Genomic DNA, 15040 nt, shown 5'->3' with positions numbered 1-15040 from the left:
AAAGTCCCCAGGCTGAGCTGAACTTGCTGTCAAACAGGATGGACGCTACTGGAAATGAAAGTTTTTTTCTCTAGGAAAACAAGAGGATAGGTTCTTGGAGTAGTTTTAGGAACTCCCAGAGACTGACAGAAGCAGCAAAGCATTGGGAAAAACCCTAGTGCTACTTTGCTGAAATTCTACTTCCTCTGGGATGAGGGATGGGGCAGTGATTATTCTGTAATAATTTACACTAGTGGGGAGCAGCTCACTGTCTTTAATTGCCAGCAGCAGCTCGACTCTCCAGGGCAGGGCAGCAAGTGTTTGTTTACTTCTGCAGCTTGGAATTGCAGGAGTTCCACTCTGCCCTGGAGGAATGGAGCAGGAACCTGCTCTGGGAGCTGCAGGGAAAAAGATGAGTGGAGCAGTGGAAGGAAAAACAAAGCTAAACCTAGAAAGAAGGAGGCAGAAAACCAAAGAGCATCCAAGAAGAAATTCTAACCTAAAAGAAACTCCTAAGCCAGAAGCTTCATTTTTACCCTCCACAAATGCAGCCATGTCCCCTCCTTGCCTGCTGGTGCAGAAATCTCTCATTTTTCTGCAGCTTTTCTGGTTCACACTGGTGTGCTCAAGCAGCTCAGTACGAGGGGATTCCTGCATCCATCCTGCTTCCAGGGCTGCAGCTTCCTGTCAAACTTGACCCAAGTCACACATGCAATGGAATGAGCTCAATCCAGGAAAATGTGCTGCTAATGCACAGCTGAGCTCCAAATTCCTCATAAAAGCCTTAACCCAAAGCTCCCAGAAATCACTGGAAGATGCACACTGATGCCAAGACAGAGTCTCTGCTTTGTAACAGAGGGATCAGGAGGACTGGGGAGAGAAAAAATACTGAGGAGCAAGGAAATGAAAAGATTAAAAGCAACTCCGCCAAACTGTTGTGGCTTCTGTGATGCAAAGCCAGGCTCTGCTTTGCTCTCAACACCCCCTGCACTGTTTGAGATCTTTACATAGGTCCCAAGATGAGCTCCTCTCCTTTGCAGCCCTTCTTGCTCTCCCAGGTGAACCCCCTTTCTGCCAAAATCCCTCTCAGGCCCAAAGGGAGACTCACAAACAGGACCTGAACCTTCTGCAGCAGAACAGCACCAGGGAGCAAACCCTTAGATAATTGTTTGGCTAATCCAGACTAGGACACAGTCTGCAAATGTAGGGCAGTAGTGAGATCTAAGAGCAGCACCATCTACATTCCACACCCGGGTGGGGGTGTGTTTACACCCCTGAGACGGTGCTGGGGCACCTCAGCACAGCTCTGTGCCCAGAGGTTGGACCAGCACTGCCTGGCTGGTGTCACACCAGTGTAAACCACCAGCACGTTTCCAGCAGCTCCTCACTCAGGGCACTGCAGCTCCATCCCTGCAGCACAACAAATCAACCAAGGCAGCCCAGCCCTGGGTCATGACTGTAAATCCAGCCTGGTGTGGGCACTTCTGTTTATTATATTAGAAATTACTAGCTCAGGGCTGTATAGAGATTCTCAGCCACCGTCCAAAAGAGCCCACAGAGGCAAATCTAACAAGAAATCTACAAATTAACTTTTAGGTTGGGTGTTTTGTCTTGGGGTTTGGTTTGGGGTGTTTTGTTCTGGTTTTTTCTCCAAACCAAGTCTTAAGTTCATGATAAGACTTTTGGTATCAGGGAGAAAATGCTCTTCTGCCATTACCATTTATTTTAGTCGTGTCTGTCTGCTCTCCAAGTATCACACTGGCAAAAATGCCATTTCACTGGCACTAAAGTACATGGGAATGCTGGGGACGTTTGCTGGTATTTTTATATCAGTCATGTCCTGCTGTTTCACACCGGACTCCGTGAGGCCATGGACCTCTTCAGGTGGTCCCAGTTCACATCCTTCCTGAAAAATGCTGTCTGACTGAGAGGTCACTGCTCTCAGCTGCTCATCAGCTTTCCTTTTCTGGAAGCTCTGAGTGGCACTGATCTGTCCAGACAGCAGGATGCAGAAAGGTTCCCTAATTCAGGTTAGGAAAGAAAAAAAGATTTAAATATATATAAAACCCACCAGCCTCACTTAAAAATTTAAATTACTGGTTTGAGCTAACAGAGATGAAATTATCTGGAGCAAACCAGGGTGTGCTTATCCAACAGACTGTCTGCTCAGTAGACAGCATTGCAAAACCCAGGAGAAAATATCTAACTATAGATATTGATATTTCTAATTTAATAACGCTTATCTTTTGGAAGTATTTTCCAAATTGCTATTTTCTTCTTAAGCTCAGAAAGCCACCCCAACACAAGAGGAAAAGAGCTGTCCATATTAAATCAGCCCTCTAAATTCATTTCACCCTCATAAAATTTTATTGCAAAAGATGATATCAGACACACTTTAAGTAAGAAACCCATGACTCAATTATTTTCTTTTACTGAACTGTGGTATTCCAATTGAAATGAGTCAGTGGTGCATGACAGAATCTACTTATTCCAACAGGATACTCAATAAAAATCCTACTAACACACCTTTCGTTTAACATATTACTGATAGGGAAAACCCATGATATGCAGCTCTGACATTGCTCAGGAGTTTTTGCTCTTGGGGCAAGAGAAGTGTTTCAGAATAAGTGAGGAAAAAAACAGGGAGTTGAAGGATAGGATTGTTCCAAAATAATTTGAAGAGTTTGACACCAGCACTCGCACAATGTCTTAAAAAATGCTGCTATTTCAATGCTAAGCTTCCTGGCAGGGAGCAGAACCTTCAACTCTCAAGATTTCTTGGAATTTAGGAGGAAAGATGTGAAACAGTCAATCCAACTTCATGGGAGTTGTAGCTCCTTGTTTCTAGGGGTGGCAGAAGTTGAGCAAATCCCTGAACCAGCAGCTGCAGACCACCAGCAGCCTGGTGGTTTACTACTCTGTAACGTCTAGCATCTTTCTAAAGTAAGAGCAGAAGTTAAGTCTGCTTCAATAAATATTTTTTACTGACTGGCAGATGTAATCTAATATTGAAACAGAGCCTCATATGAATCACTGTTGAGTATGAAACAATAACAAACACTTTTGGAAGCAATCCTGAAAGTTTTAATCATAATTTCAGGAAAAATTCTGATCAGGTTCTACCAGTAATCTGTGTCAGGGAATGGTTTGGGTTGGAAGGGACCTTAAAGATCTTCTATTTCCAACCCCTTGTGATGGGCAGGGATGCCACCCACTAGATGAGGTCTATCAGCCACTATGACTCAACAATACTGGATATTTCCCCTTTTTCACACTTAATGGTATTTATAAAAATAACTTCATAGACCTAACCAAGCCCTCACACTTCACACCAATCCTTTTGCATACACCGTGCGCCACTTGGCACAAAAGTCAAACATCTCTCTCAGGACATCTCCCCAACCATCAGTCCCATCTGCCTTTCCACACCCTCAGCAGCCAGGTGCAGCTCTGTAAACCTTGGAAGGATTAGAAAGCATTGAAATCTCAAAGAAAAATATATGGATCACTTTATAAAAACAAAAGGCTGACCATGAATGTGGGGAAGGAGAAAAGGATGAGGAAAAAGTTTCAGTAAGTTCACATCTGTCAAGAAGATAGACTTCACATGCCTCAGTGTTTTCTTTATCACCTAAATAAATTGAACCATCAACTGGAAAAAGGTCACACAGCAGACAGCAGTGTGTGATTTTAAAGCTGTTAGATTTCCCCTCCTCCATTAGAGCCTGACAATAATGTCAGTCTAAGGGCAAATAAAGAAAGTGAGAGCTGGAGAGACTTATTACAGATGCATGAAGTTGGGTTGGGTTGGTCGTTGAGGTTTTTTGTTTTAGGACTTCATTTAAGTCATTGTGTACCTCAGTGATCAAAATGACAACTGCTCACATCCATAACCCATGGCTCTGCCAGTTTTTGCTGCAGAAATAGGTAAGCAGCACTCAAGTCTTCCTTTTCTAGACATCTGAATGATTTAACAAGCAAAGTCGAGCTGGATGCTCCCAAGTAAATGGAAATGCAGAGCATGTAATGTAGAAGGTAAAATACCAACTGCCAGATTACAGAAAACTGGGGATAACACACCAAAATGCACAATAGGCATATTCAAGAGTAACCTGATCCTTACTGGAGCTCCATTTCTGGATTTCAAAGGAGATCACGGGGTGGACAAGAACACAGCGAATTCATTTCAGCCGCGACGAATGAATTATGTACTACCAATACTTCATAGATAACTGAGTGACTGCAGAAGTTCAGGCTAAAAATAACACTTGTTGGCAACTATCAGAAACGATCAGGACATTTTTCAATTAAAAGGAAAAAGTCAGGCAAACAGTTGTGCCTTGTCTACACTGAAAAACGAAGGGAAAACAGAGAGGCACTACGGAGTGGTGCCAGCCCATCATGGGAAGACAGATTTGCACCAGCTTCAGGCAAAACATTGTTTGGTTTCCACAATTGTAGCAAAAATGGCTTTGTTTGGAGAGAAATGCCATGCTGCAGCTAAGCTCACCAACACTGTCCTGATGAGGAAGGAAAATCAAGGCTTTCAAGCCGGAGTTAAGTCAATAAAATGAACATTTATCACATCTGTGAGCAGCCAAGACGTGAGCTCCACGAGTCACAACTGTGTTCCTGGCTGTGGGTGTCAGAGAAGAGGTTCTTGCTCAGACTTCCTGGGAGCTGTGCCTCCCTTTGCTTGGCATCCCTCGAGTTGTATCACTCAAAACTCGACAAATAAAGTAATTTGAGTCATTTTTTGGCGGCGGGCTGCCTTTCTAAAGCAAGCACTTGTTGCATCAGCAGACCATGAAATGTATATAACCAAGTCCCACCAATAAAAACGATTTCAAACACAAGTGTTTGTTTACACAGAGCTTTCACCTTTTTAATTAGGACAATCCAGGCACTGGCAAAGGCAAACACTTAATGGCACTACATTTCAGAGGCATTTCCTTAAAAGCCATTCACCAAGATCCAGAATTCTGCATAAAGCCTTGAGCTTACATTTACATTTCCTTGAGTTAGTTCTCCTTTTTCCCAAATTACTTGGCCATGAATATGTATTAGACATGACCTCAAAATTAACTCAATATTTAGGCAGCTCATGCAATGTTTTAAACACACAGCCCATTTCTCCAAGTTTAAATGACATTATTTGCAATCTGACACCGTTAGTTTATGTCAACTGTGCCTAAAGCACATTTCCCTGTTTTCAAACGTGGATCACCCCAATTGAGACAACCCTCAGCCCTCTCTGGGCTGGTTTTTGCTCCACAAACAATTTAGTTGTCATTAATCCTTCCCAACGGCACCTGTGTAAGTGCTGAGTCTCTGCAAACAGGATCATATGGAAATAATTATTTTTCAGCGACGTGGGTTGAGCCTGTTGCAGGGAAAACACTGGAGCTCTCTGCATGCAGACAGCTGCACACTGCTGAAGGTCTGTACCTACTTGAATTGTCAGCACAATATATCAACATGTGCTTAAATATGAGCAGTTAAATATTTTACTGCTAATTACTTCACTAAAACATCCACCCCCAGACTTATCTATTATGGTCATTTATTCCGTTTATAGCTAGATAAATTTTCTCTCTTATATTAACTCATATATTAACTTATATTATGCTATCTCTTATGGATGGGATAGATGATGCCTCTTCATCCCAGTGTGTTTGTAGTCTCAGAAAGGTAGAGCCTGAGTGGGGTTAACACATATTTGGTACAACAAATTAAAGTCTGAATAGCACTCTTAAGTCCTGTGCTATAAAAATTAAAATTTCCAGCTTCCAGTAAATTTTTTGCTTTGCATTGTATTTCTCTCACTACCAATTCAAGCACTAACAAAGCCTACCCAGGGCTTACAACTGTAGAAACACCAGGCAAGGCTGGGAACAGGGCTGGGCTGTTTGAAAACTTGTGTTACTCACTCTGCTAGTTCCCTAAAACAAAACATCCCACATGCAAGAATTCATAATGGCCAATTCAGAAAAATATTATTTCCATACAAGCCATTCCACAGCTCAGGCTTTCAGCTGCAGAGTGTTAGGAGCATTTTTAGCCAGCTAAGCCTCAACATCTCGTCTCACAAGAGGTGCTCTGGAAATAGAGCACAGTAGCCTTTCTTCTCCTGGCCACACCAAGACCCTCCTGATTTCACAGACAGCTCATAGATCAACTGCAGCCCCACCTCACAACGGTCTTAAGACAGAACATGAGCTGTTTGAAGGGCTGGATTTACACAGGACCAAAACCAGACAAGCAAACCTCCACATGACATGACAGCCCTGTGGTGCTCTCCCCCTGCCCAACCTACATTGGAAATGAAACAGCATCTGCTTCTTCTCAGGTTAAACACCAACCAGATTTGCAGCAGCCTCTTTGGAAAAGCTTTCATTTGTGAACAGACATTTTCTGCTGTGAGTCTGAAACAAAACACGGTGATTATCTAACAAGCATGAACCTGCATCCCCAACACATGTGCCAGCACACACAGATAAAAGCCAACCCTTACTGGCTGATTTTGAAGAATCAATGTCAGCCATTCAATCGATTTTCTTTTCCGCTCAGCACTCAAATCAGACTTCATCTGCGCCTGCTGTGGCCCAGTGGACTCTTTCAACACTCCACAAGGCAGGAGCACCTCTGAATAGAAGTCCTACACACTCTGATGCCCAAAGAAGCACCTCTGCACGTTGACATCAGCCCTCCTCCAAGGGAAAGCAGGCAAACCCCAGGCGATGCCACAGCTTCTCACTTGGAATAATCAATACATAAATAATCTGGTGGCACTCTCATGATATTTTAAATGTGTGAACAATATTTTGCTGGTTGTTGCTGTAAAGCTGCACAGTTGTCCTGAGGCATCTGCTGCTTGTGTTTCTGCTATGACAGGAACAGTCAAGTGCCATCAATGAAAATTCACAGTCTATTGAAAACTTTAGAGGAGAAAAAAAACCACCTCTGAGCACACTGGGTGTGGACTGACAGCTTTTTTTTGAGCTGTGGTGACATGCCCAAGACAAAGGATAGCAAATAATACTGACTTTAATTCAAGTTTTTGAAGATATTTGTAAAATCATAGAATGGCCTGGGTTGGAAAGGACCTTAGAAATCATCCAGTTCCAACTCCCAAATTCTAGTTCCAAGTTCACCCAGAAGTTTCAAAACACTAATTCCCTTTCCAGATGGCCATGACTGCATGTTAGTCCAAATAAATTCTAGGCATACCATGATAAAAAGCCATCCCACCCTAATTTCTTAGCTGCACTTAAGCGTGCCATCAGTCTTAGGAAGGCAGTATATGCTCTGCCAAAATGGATTTGCCATTTTGACCAACAGATAGCTAGGGATAGTCTCAGATTCTTCTTGTCTGACCACAAATTCGGTTCAAGTTTTTCTACCACTGTTCTGACAACTCCATTCAATTAAATGTCTCTGACTTTTAACAACAGATAAGAATCAGACCAGTATTGAGCATTTTAGCGATCAGGCTCTTTTATTGCCACCACTGCACTTTAGCACTTCAAATTAATTAAAACATTTCTTTCAAACAAAACCTAGAACTTTCCTTGTTGTAACAATCACCTCGTAAACCTGAATGAACACTGGAGCAGGGTGAGGGTCTGTGAGTCAGACTCCAGCCTGCACCAGAGCTAAGGAGAGAAGGAATTGTTGGTATTCACTTCAAGGGAACATTCATTCCAACTGATATTTCAAATGTCAAGCTGGTATTAACTGCATCAAGCGCTGATCAAAATACACAAGACAAGACATTGCTGAGAAAATCATCACAAGCATCTAAATTGGCTGTCATCACTAGGAGGGGTTTGGGAAGGTACAAGCCTTTAACATCTCCCTGTGCACCCTTCTGCTGAGGCTCTGTATTTTTGATGCCCTGATATAAAAGACAAACTCTCTCTCAATAAATTAGAGGGGAAAGAAGGTAGCTAAGAAATAGCACTTGCTCCACAGCCTGCTGGCACGTGACCACCCATTAATTTGGGACGCTGTGGGGGAATTGCTGGCTGGCTCTGTGCACACACAGCTTTCAGCAACAGCTCTGTACCTGATTTGCAAGTGATGTGCTGAACGTTACAGAAAGTTTATAGTGTATATAAATTCTTTATAAGAGGGAAACTGCTGTGATTGACTCCCTCTTATAATTCACAATTTCACCAAAATCTAGTTTACAGAGTTTTTAAAGAGGAAACTGACACAATATTAAAAATCAATGACAATTAGACAAAAAAAAAAAATCTTAGCTAAACTGATGTGTTTCTGTCAGGCAAAGGGATGGACTAGGCAACTTCTCACCACCTCTTTCAGCCCATTGCTGATGCTTTCAAAAAGATTTATGACGTTTTTAAAAGCAGAAAGTTAATGGAAGGAACAAAACACCACCTCAGCATCCTCTGAAAGTGAATGTGGCTCTTCATGTCCTGACAAGCAGGTTCTCACGAGCCTCAACACAGCAATTAAAGATATTATTGCCTCTTTATTTTGCTCCTGTCTCGGAAATGACAGCTCCTTGAACAGGGACCACAGAAGGGCCATGTCCCTGCCCAGGCTCAGCTGGGTGCATTAACACAGTCCCCAGTGACAGCTCATGCTAATATGCCACACAATAAGTGTGATTAACTGATGTCCTGACACATTCCCTCCTGCCACACTGTCACAGGGGCAGGGACATCCAGCAGGCAGCCAGGCAGGGATGCTGGAATGCACTGCGGGAAGATTTTCCTGAGGACACTGGTCAGACCCTTTGGAACAAGAAGGCTGAGTGTTTCAGCTGCTCCTAGAAGTTAATAAAATCTTATTTTGGAGGAAGAATAGATCTAAAGACAATAAAATGCTGAATTCCAACAGAATCTTCCTTAAAATAAAGCCACACGATATAAAAAATACTAGACAATACACAGACTTACAAAATGAGAAAAAATGGTATAATGGGAAACTCTAAGCTCTGAGGTTCTTAGGATCATAGAATAAATGGAATTGGAAGGGACCCACAGAATCACCAAGTCCTAGATTTTCTTGACAAATTATTAACTTTAATTTTGCCTCCCATGCTGAAAAACAAGCTATCCTATGTGCTAATGTAAGCAATGTATAACCATCAACATAATACTTTTTATTAAATTAAAAATTAAAGAACCATCTTCCACATTGGAACAATTCTGCAGCACTGAATCCCTCTCCTCTTTCACAGAGTTTTGGATTTTTGAAACACCAAACCTTGCCAGACCAAAACTCATTCTGAAAACATCACAGCAGTACACGAATTTTTTCGCTCTGCAAAATATTGATATGACACCTCTAGAGCAGTTATCCATATGCGAATTCCCTGTCAGAATGATATCCAGAAGTACTCAAGAAGTGGAAATGCAGCAAGGAAACCACAGCTCCAGCCCCACTTCAACACAAGGGAGAAACCCCTTTTTGCCCCAAGAGATTTGGGGCACAGATTGGGCCTGAATGCCCCTTGCCAGCCCCTCTCTTGAACTGGAGCCTTGCAACCATAAAATCCAAAATGTTGTTTTCAGCCCATGTGTTAGGTGGTGAGAGAATACAGTGAAGGCAGCTCTTCCTGTTCACACTCCAACACTTTATATTTCCAACTTCCTGTAACTATTCACACTTCCTAATAACAGCTGGCAGTGGACTTGCATTCAGTGAAGTTCACACAGACTTAAAAAATTGCAATAATAACCAGCTTCTACTTCCCTGATGACATTTACAGGTAATGATGTAGTAGACCACTGGTAAGTCCCAGGTTTGGAACTATTGACTCATTCTGTGCTTTCCTAAGGGTATTACCTTACATTGTATGCAGTACAATAATAATATAATATATTATACATATTCTGTGCTTTCTCCAAAGGTATTATCAAATCTGAAACCTAGAAACACCTGGGTTTCTTTTAGTTGTTCTTGTTCTCTGGTTTATTTTGGCATATCTTTTCTTTGTTTAGTTTTATGTTTTGTTTTGTTGAGGGTTTTTTTTTGTTTAAAGAGCAAGGCTAGTTTCTATTTTTTTGTGTAAGTCCATATCAGCTTATTGATCTAAGGGTTATCACCAGTAAAACCAAAGCAGAATTAGGGCAGCAGTTTGTTTTCAGAAAGCTTTTGTGTTCTTTTTAAACCATCAGGACTCTTAAAATAACAATTTCCAAAGCCTCAACCCATCCAGTAGGGTGTGAAGACCACCCAACTCTAGCACATCAAATGCATGATCTAACAGACAGTGCAGGCAAATGTTACAGGCCCTGGAAGAGCAAACAGCAACTCTGAAAAATTGTTAGCTACACATCTGGTTTTTGGTTTTCTTCCCACAAGACACTCAGTCTGCACCTTTGAGATCAGACATGTCGTGTTTGCTCTGCCAGTGGTGAGACACCATAGACTGATAAGGAGATAAGGATTAGTCTCTGCTACAATGAGTGCTCCGAGGTGCGTTTTTGAGTGCTCTTGGTTTTGAGTAAGAATTCACACGCATGATTTTGAGATAAATAAGACTTTAAATAAGCACACGTGTGATCTTGGTATTTTTACTTCTTCTTCACCCATGTTTCCATCACTGTCCTAATGTGAGTTCCTATTTAAAGCCACGAAACCACCAGGCAAGGCACAATGCAGATACAAGAATGTCTCAGATTTCAGCTATAGCCAAAGTATTGCACCAGCTCCATTTTCATGTCCATTTACAATGTCCTTCACTCGAGTGCTCTGGTCCTTCCATGCCTAAATGGCACCAGAATGGTTGCAAGACAAAGCTTGGGTGAGCACAAGGCAGCAGACAGCCCAACCAGCCATGTGGATGCAGCTCCAGCACGACTTACAGGGTACTAATCCTCCAGGAATTTCCCACAATCCCTCTCCTCGTGCAAAAGGATAGGCAAGTTTTTTTGCCTCTGATGCTGCAAAGGCATAATCACAAAGCTTATCTTGATGCAGTGCAAAGGAGGACAGGATGTGCTCCCAGGCATCTCACCCAGAACTCAAGGGAGGGTACAGCCTGTTGGGACACAAAATCCTGAAGGTCACTCCCAAGGCTGCTGCTCATATTTAAGGTGGGCACACTCTAGAGAAATGTCATGAGCAGCAATGACTTGGGTTATGCACAACAAATCTGTGTCCCAAAGAGTTTTATCACCTAAATCAGAGTATTTTCAACCCCGCTTCTGAGCCTGTGTTCTCTGAATGCACCAGACTGAAGGGACTCTTTGTTTTTTATTAAATGGGTTAATTTATCTCCACCCGAACGTTTGCTTTCCTGCAGAGTTATTAAACTGTCTGACTTTCAGGTGAATGCACAGTGAACAAAAGGCTGCTCCACTTTCACTTATCTAAATTCTGCCAGATCAATAAACACCCAAGCAGTGGAAACAATCTTTACAATTCACAATTAAGGCATCCAGTCTGACTGAAACCACGCCGGCAGCAGCCGAACAGACAAATTGTACCCAGAATTACCCCAGAGCACCCCTGTACCTTCAGCTACAGTAGCCGAGCACTTGCTTTCAGTTTCTTCCAATTCAAGCTCTCCGTGTGTAGATACACATTAAAGACAGAGGCACCTGCAGAAATAACGTGCCAGACAGAGCACAGAAACGCTGCGAAGCCAATCCTCAGCTGAGGTTTGACACAGCCTACCCAAAGCATTTCCAACCCAGCCCCTGCAGAGCACATCACCCCCAGCTGATCCCAGGAAGGAGCCTGTCTCACCCCTTTGTTCCCGGGAATATGCTGGTCTCATCCTGCTGCAGGAGCCACAGGATCATAGCAAACAGCCACATCTAATCCAGCAACCCAGGGAGAACACAACAGCAGCCGTGGAGGATTTTGTTACTCACTCGGGCTCTACAAATGGAATACCAGATCCCCAGACAAGGAGCACGCCATCCATAATTAAACAGGAAAGTTTGGCATCTACCAGGGACTTGTCTCCAGGAATATCCAGCTGCACACTACAACTGCTACCAAAGGACACAAATCACGGGAGTTTGGCCTCTTCTGCTAGCAAACAGTGCCAAAGGTGTGAGGCAGCATCATCAGCTCTATTTTTTCCCACATTTTCTTTTGCTGTTCATGTAAAATAAAGGCTTCCTGACAGAAGAACTGCAGTCCAAAGTAGCTGAAAAATCTCATGCAAGTAACACCAAGAGTTTAGAAATCCACAATTAATACAGAAAAAATTGGAACGTTTCCTCACAAATACAACCAAAACTTTCTGAGAGATCCCCAGCACCAGATTGCCTGTCCCCAGGGAACAGCAAAGTATGCAGATAATTAAGCTTACTTGAGTTTACAACTTGTAACCTTCATGTCATTTTATGGAAACAAACTGTATTTAAGGGGGAAAAAAAAAAGGAAGAAAATATTTACATTTTGACAACGTACAACTTGTTCACATGAGCGACCACCAAATAAGTTCCCATATGTTATCAGGAGGAGGTTTACAGTCTGAAGTGACCCAGTGTACACATCCTAGACTTCCAAAGGATGGCTCACATCCCGCTGTCAGCACTCAGCAGCCCCCAAACCCATCCTTCACTTATGGTTATTCAGCTCCTCTGCAAGTGTTTTCACTGAAGTATTTTTAGCATCCATCTTCAAAACACAAGTTTTGCCCTCTGGAAAGAAGCTAATTGCACCACCAGCTTTGTTCCACGCTGTCCCATTTCCCTCCTCTTCCCCAGTCTCCTCCCGTTTCTTTGAAGTCTTTCTTCTATTTTTCCTAATCCTTGACATCGTTGTTTCCATGGTCATGCTTGGCCAAGTTATCTTCATCTTCCTCCATCCAGTGTACTCACACTTTCTCCACCTCACCTTGTTTCCTCTCTGGCTTTTGACTGATTCTTTCTCCATCACAGGTGTCACTTCACCTCTACAGGCAGCTCCTGCTCCCTCTTTTTCCCTACAACAACATTCCCAGCAGACTCTGCCATGCCCATTTCCCCCATAAAGCTGTCAAACTTCTAGACCACACCAGAAAACTATGCAACCTACTAGACTGTGGCTTGCCAGATCCCTAAAGATCATGACAGCATCTTCACCATGACAATAAAACCTAGAAGTCCTCACTCTGCCATAGTATTCCCAACAGCCTGAAGGAAGGGGATGGCAGGAAGCCTGTGATCCCAACAGCAGGCACACAGGTTGTACGGATCCAGGACTGTGAATCCCTCAAAGCACTTTTTACTCCAGGTATCTCAGTCTCCACTTCACAGGGAAGTCCACCACAAACTTTATGAAAATGGAAATTAAAAGCACACGTCTCACTTTGGGTGGGGGCATCGACACAAGCCAGAGATACGGGTATTTGTAGGGTATTTGTAGGACAACACCCTAAAATGATAAGGGCAAACGGCTCGGCACAAATATTTCGTCCACAAGGAACAGTCCCAAACTGTTCTCTTTTAAGGACAGGGAACACATGACCTATTTCCATCCATACCCATCCATCGCCAGCCCCTCACAAAAATAACATTCACTCCCAATCCGTTATCCCTATCACACAAAGGGATAGGAATATCATCACCACAACCTCCAACAACTCATCACAGGCCAACTCTGCACAGCTCCGACAGGTTGTGTTTCCTTGGGATAACGCAGTGAAGTGGTATTTTTTGGGTAGGAAACACACATTCAGCAACAAGCATCCCCTGAGGGAGCATCTCCAGGGATGGAGGTGACAGAAAGCAATGGTGCTCCCTGCACAGACAGATCGCACCTGCACGGTGTAAGGAAAAGCAGGAATGGGGCAAATCCATCCAGATTTTGGTGTGACACTTCCAAGGGGGACATTCCACACACGTGTGGCATTCCCAAAGCCACCTGTCCCGAGAGGGACCTGCTGGAGCCTCCATCGCCAACCACCGAGGCCGAGAAGCTGGGGATGTCTCCTCACCTCACACCTCCCTCCACAGGTGCCGAGAAAGCCCCAGGGGATGAAGCAGGGGGTGACAGCCCTGGGTGACAGCTCACCTCAACCCCCAGAGCAGCACCACCACACGAGTGACAGCCGGGGGGAGGGACCCTGCTCTGGGCAGGGATCGGGGCTGGGGGTCCAGGGGTCCCCTGACAGACCCCTCCCCGGGTGGGGTGTCACCCGAGGGTCCAGGGTCCCCTCACATCCCGGGGAAGGGATCCCCACCCCAGGCGGGGGTGTCACCACAGGGCCCGGCGGTGCACCGACACCACGGGGGAGGGACCAGGGATGTCACCCGCGAGTCCCCTCAGCCCCCGGCTAACGGATCGGGGCTGTCGCCCGGGGGTCCCTCACACACGGGGATGGACCCCAGCCCGGGCGGCGGTGTCACCCGGGGTCCGGGGGTGTCACCCGGGGGTCCGGGGGTCCCTCAGCCCCGGGGGAGGCGCGGCGGCCCCGGTGCATCACGGGGGCCGCGGGGGGGGGTGAGGGTCGCTCATCCCCCGCCCCTCCCTCTCCCCCCGCCCCCCCCGGCCCGCGCCGGCCCAGGCCGGTTCCAGCCGGTGCCCGCGCGTCCCCCCGCGCGCCCCCGCGCGCGCCGCACGCTGACGTCAGGCGCGTGTTGGCGCGCGGGCGGGCGGGCGGCGGCGGGGAAGCTCCCGGCTTTACGTACGTGTAGTGCTGCGGCTTCTCCGGCTGCGCCTGCAGCGCGCTGGCGGCGCTCGCCGGCCCGGCCGCGGCGGGGCCGCCCGCCACCGGGCCCTTGGACATGCCTCCCGCCTTCCGCCGCCGCCGCCGCCGAGGAGACCTTTATTATTCACTCTGCGCGGTCCGCACGGAGGGCGCCGCGCGCAGGCGCCGCCGCCGCCATTGCCGCCCCGGTGGCGCGCGGGGCGGGGTGGGACTTGTAGTCCCGCCGCGCGCGCGCCGTCCGCCAGCCCGGGACGCGGCGGGCGGCGGCTTCCGGCCGGCGGGACTACAACTCCCAGAGGCGCCCCGCGGCGGCGCGGCCTCCGCGCTTCCTGTCGCGCGGGGCGCGACGGGAGGTGTAGTGCGCGGGGCGGCGGGGGCGGCGCGGCGGGGCGCCCCCCGGCGGTGGGGCGGGATCGGGCCCGGGGAGCACCGAGC

The 15040-nt window shown here is 45.9% G+C and overlaps 1 protein-coding gene across 6 annotated transcripts in view; it reads right to left on the bottom strand.

Moving 5' to 3' along the window:
• UNK (unk zinc finger) overlaps positions 1 to 14792 on the bottom strand; it is a 44980-nt gene extending 30188 nt beyond the window's left edge. For all 6 annotated transcript variants that reach the window (XM_085077776.1, XM_085077779.1, XM_085077780.1 and 3 more), the window contains exon 1: positions 14586 to 14792. In XM_085077776.1, coding sequence (XP_084933902.1) covers positions 14586 to 14683 — 98 coding nt within the window. In that variant the 5' untranslated portion in view covers positions 14684 to 14792. The remainder of the gene's footprint in view (positions 1 to 14585) is intronic.
• Positions 14793 to 15040: the final 248 nt, after the last annotated feature.

This window comes from Lichenostomus cassidix, chromosome 18, assembly GCF_008360975.1.
Source record: "Lichenostomus cassidix isolate B80296 chromosome 18, HeHo_3.0, whole genome shotgun sequence".
NCBI classification, from domain to species: Eukaryota; Metazoa; Chordata; class Aves; order Passeriformes; family Meliphagidae; genus Lichenostomus; species Lichenostomus cassidix.
Note: the sequence above shows the minus strand (reverse complement) of the source record. Positions and strands in the feature narration are given on the sequence as shown.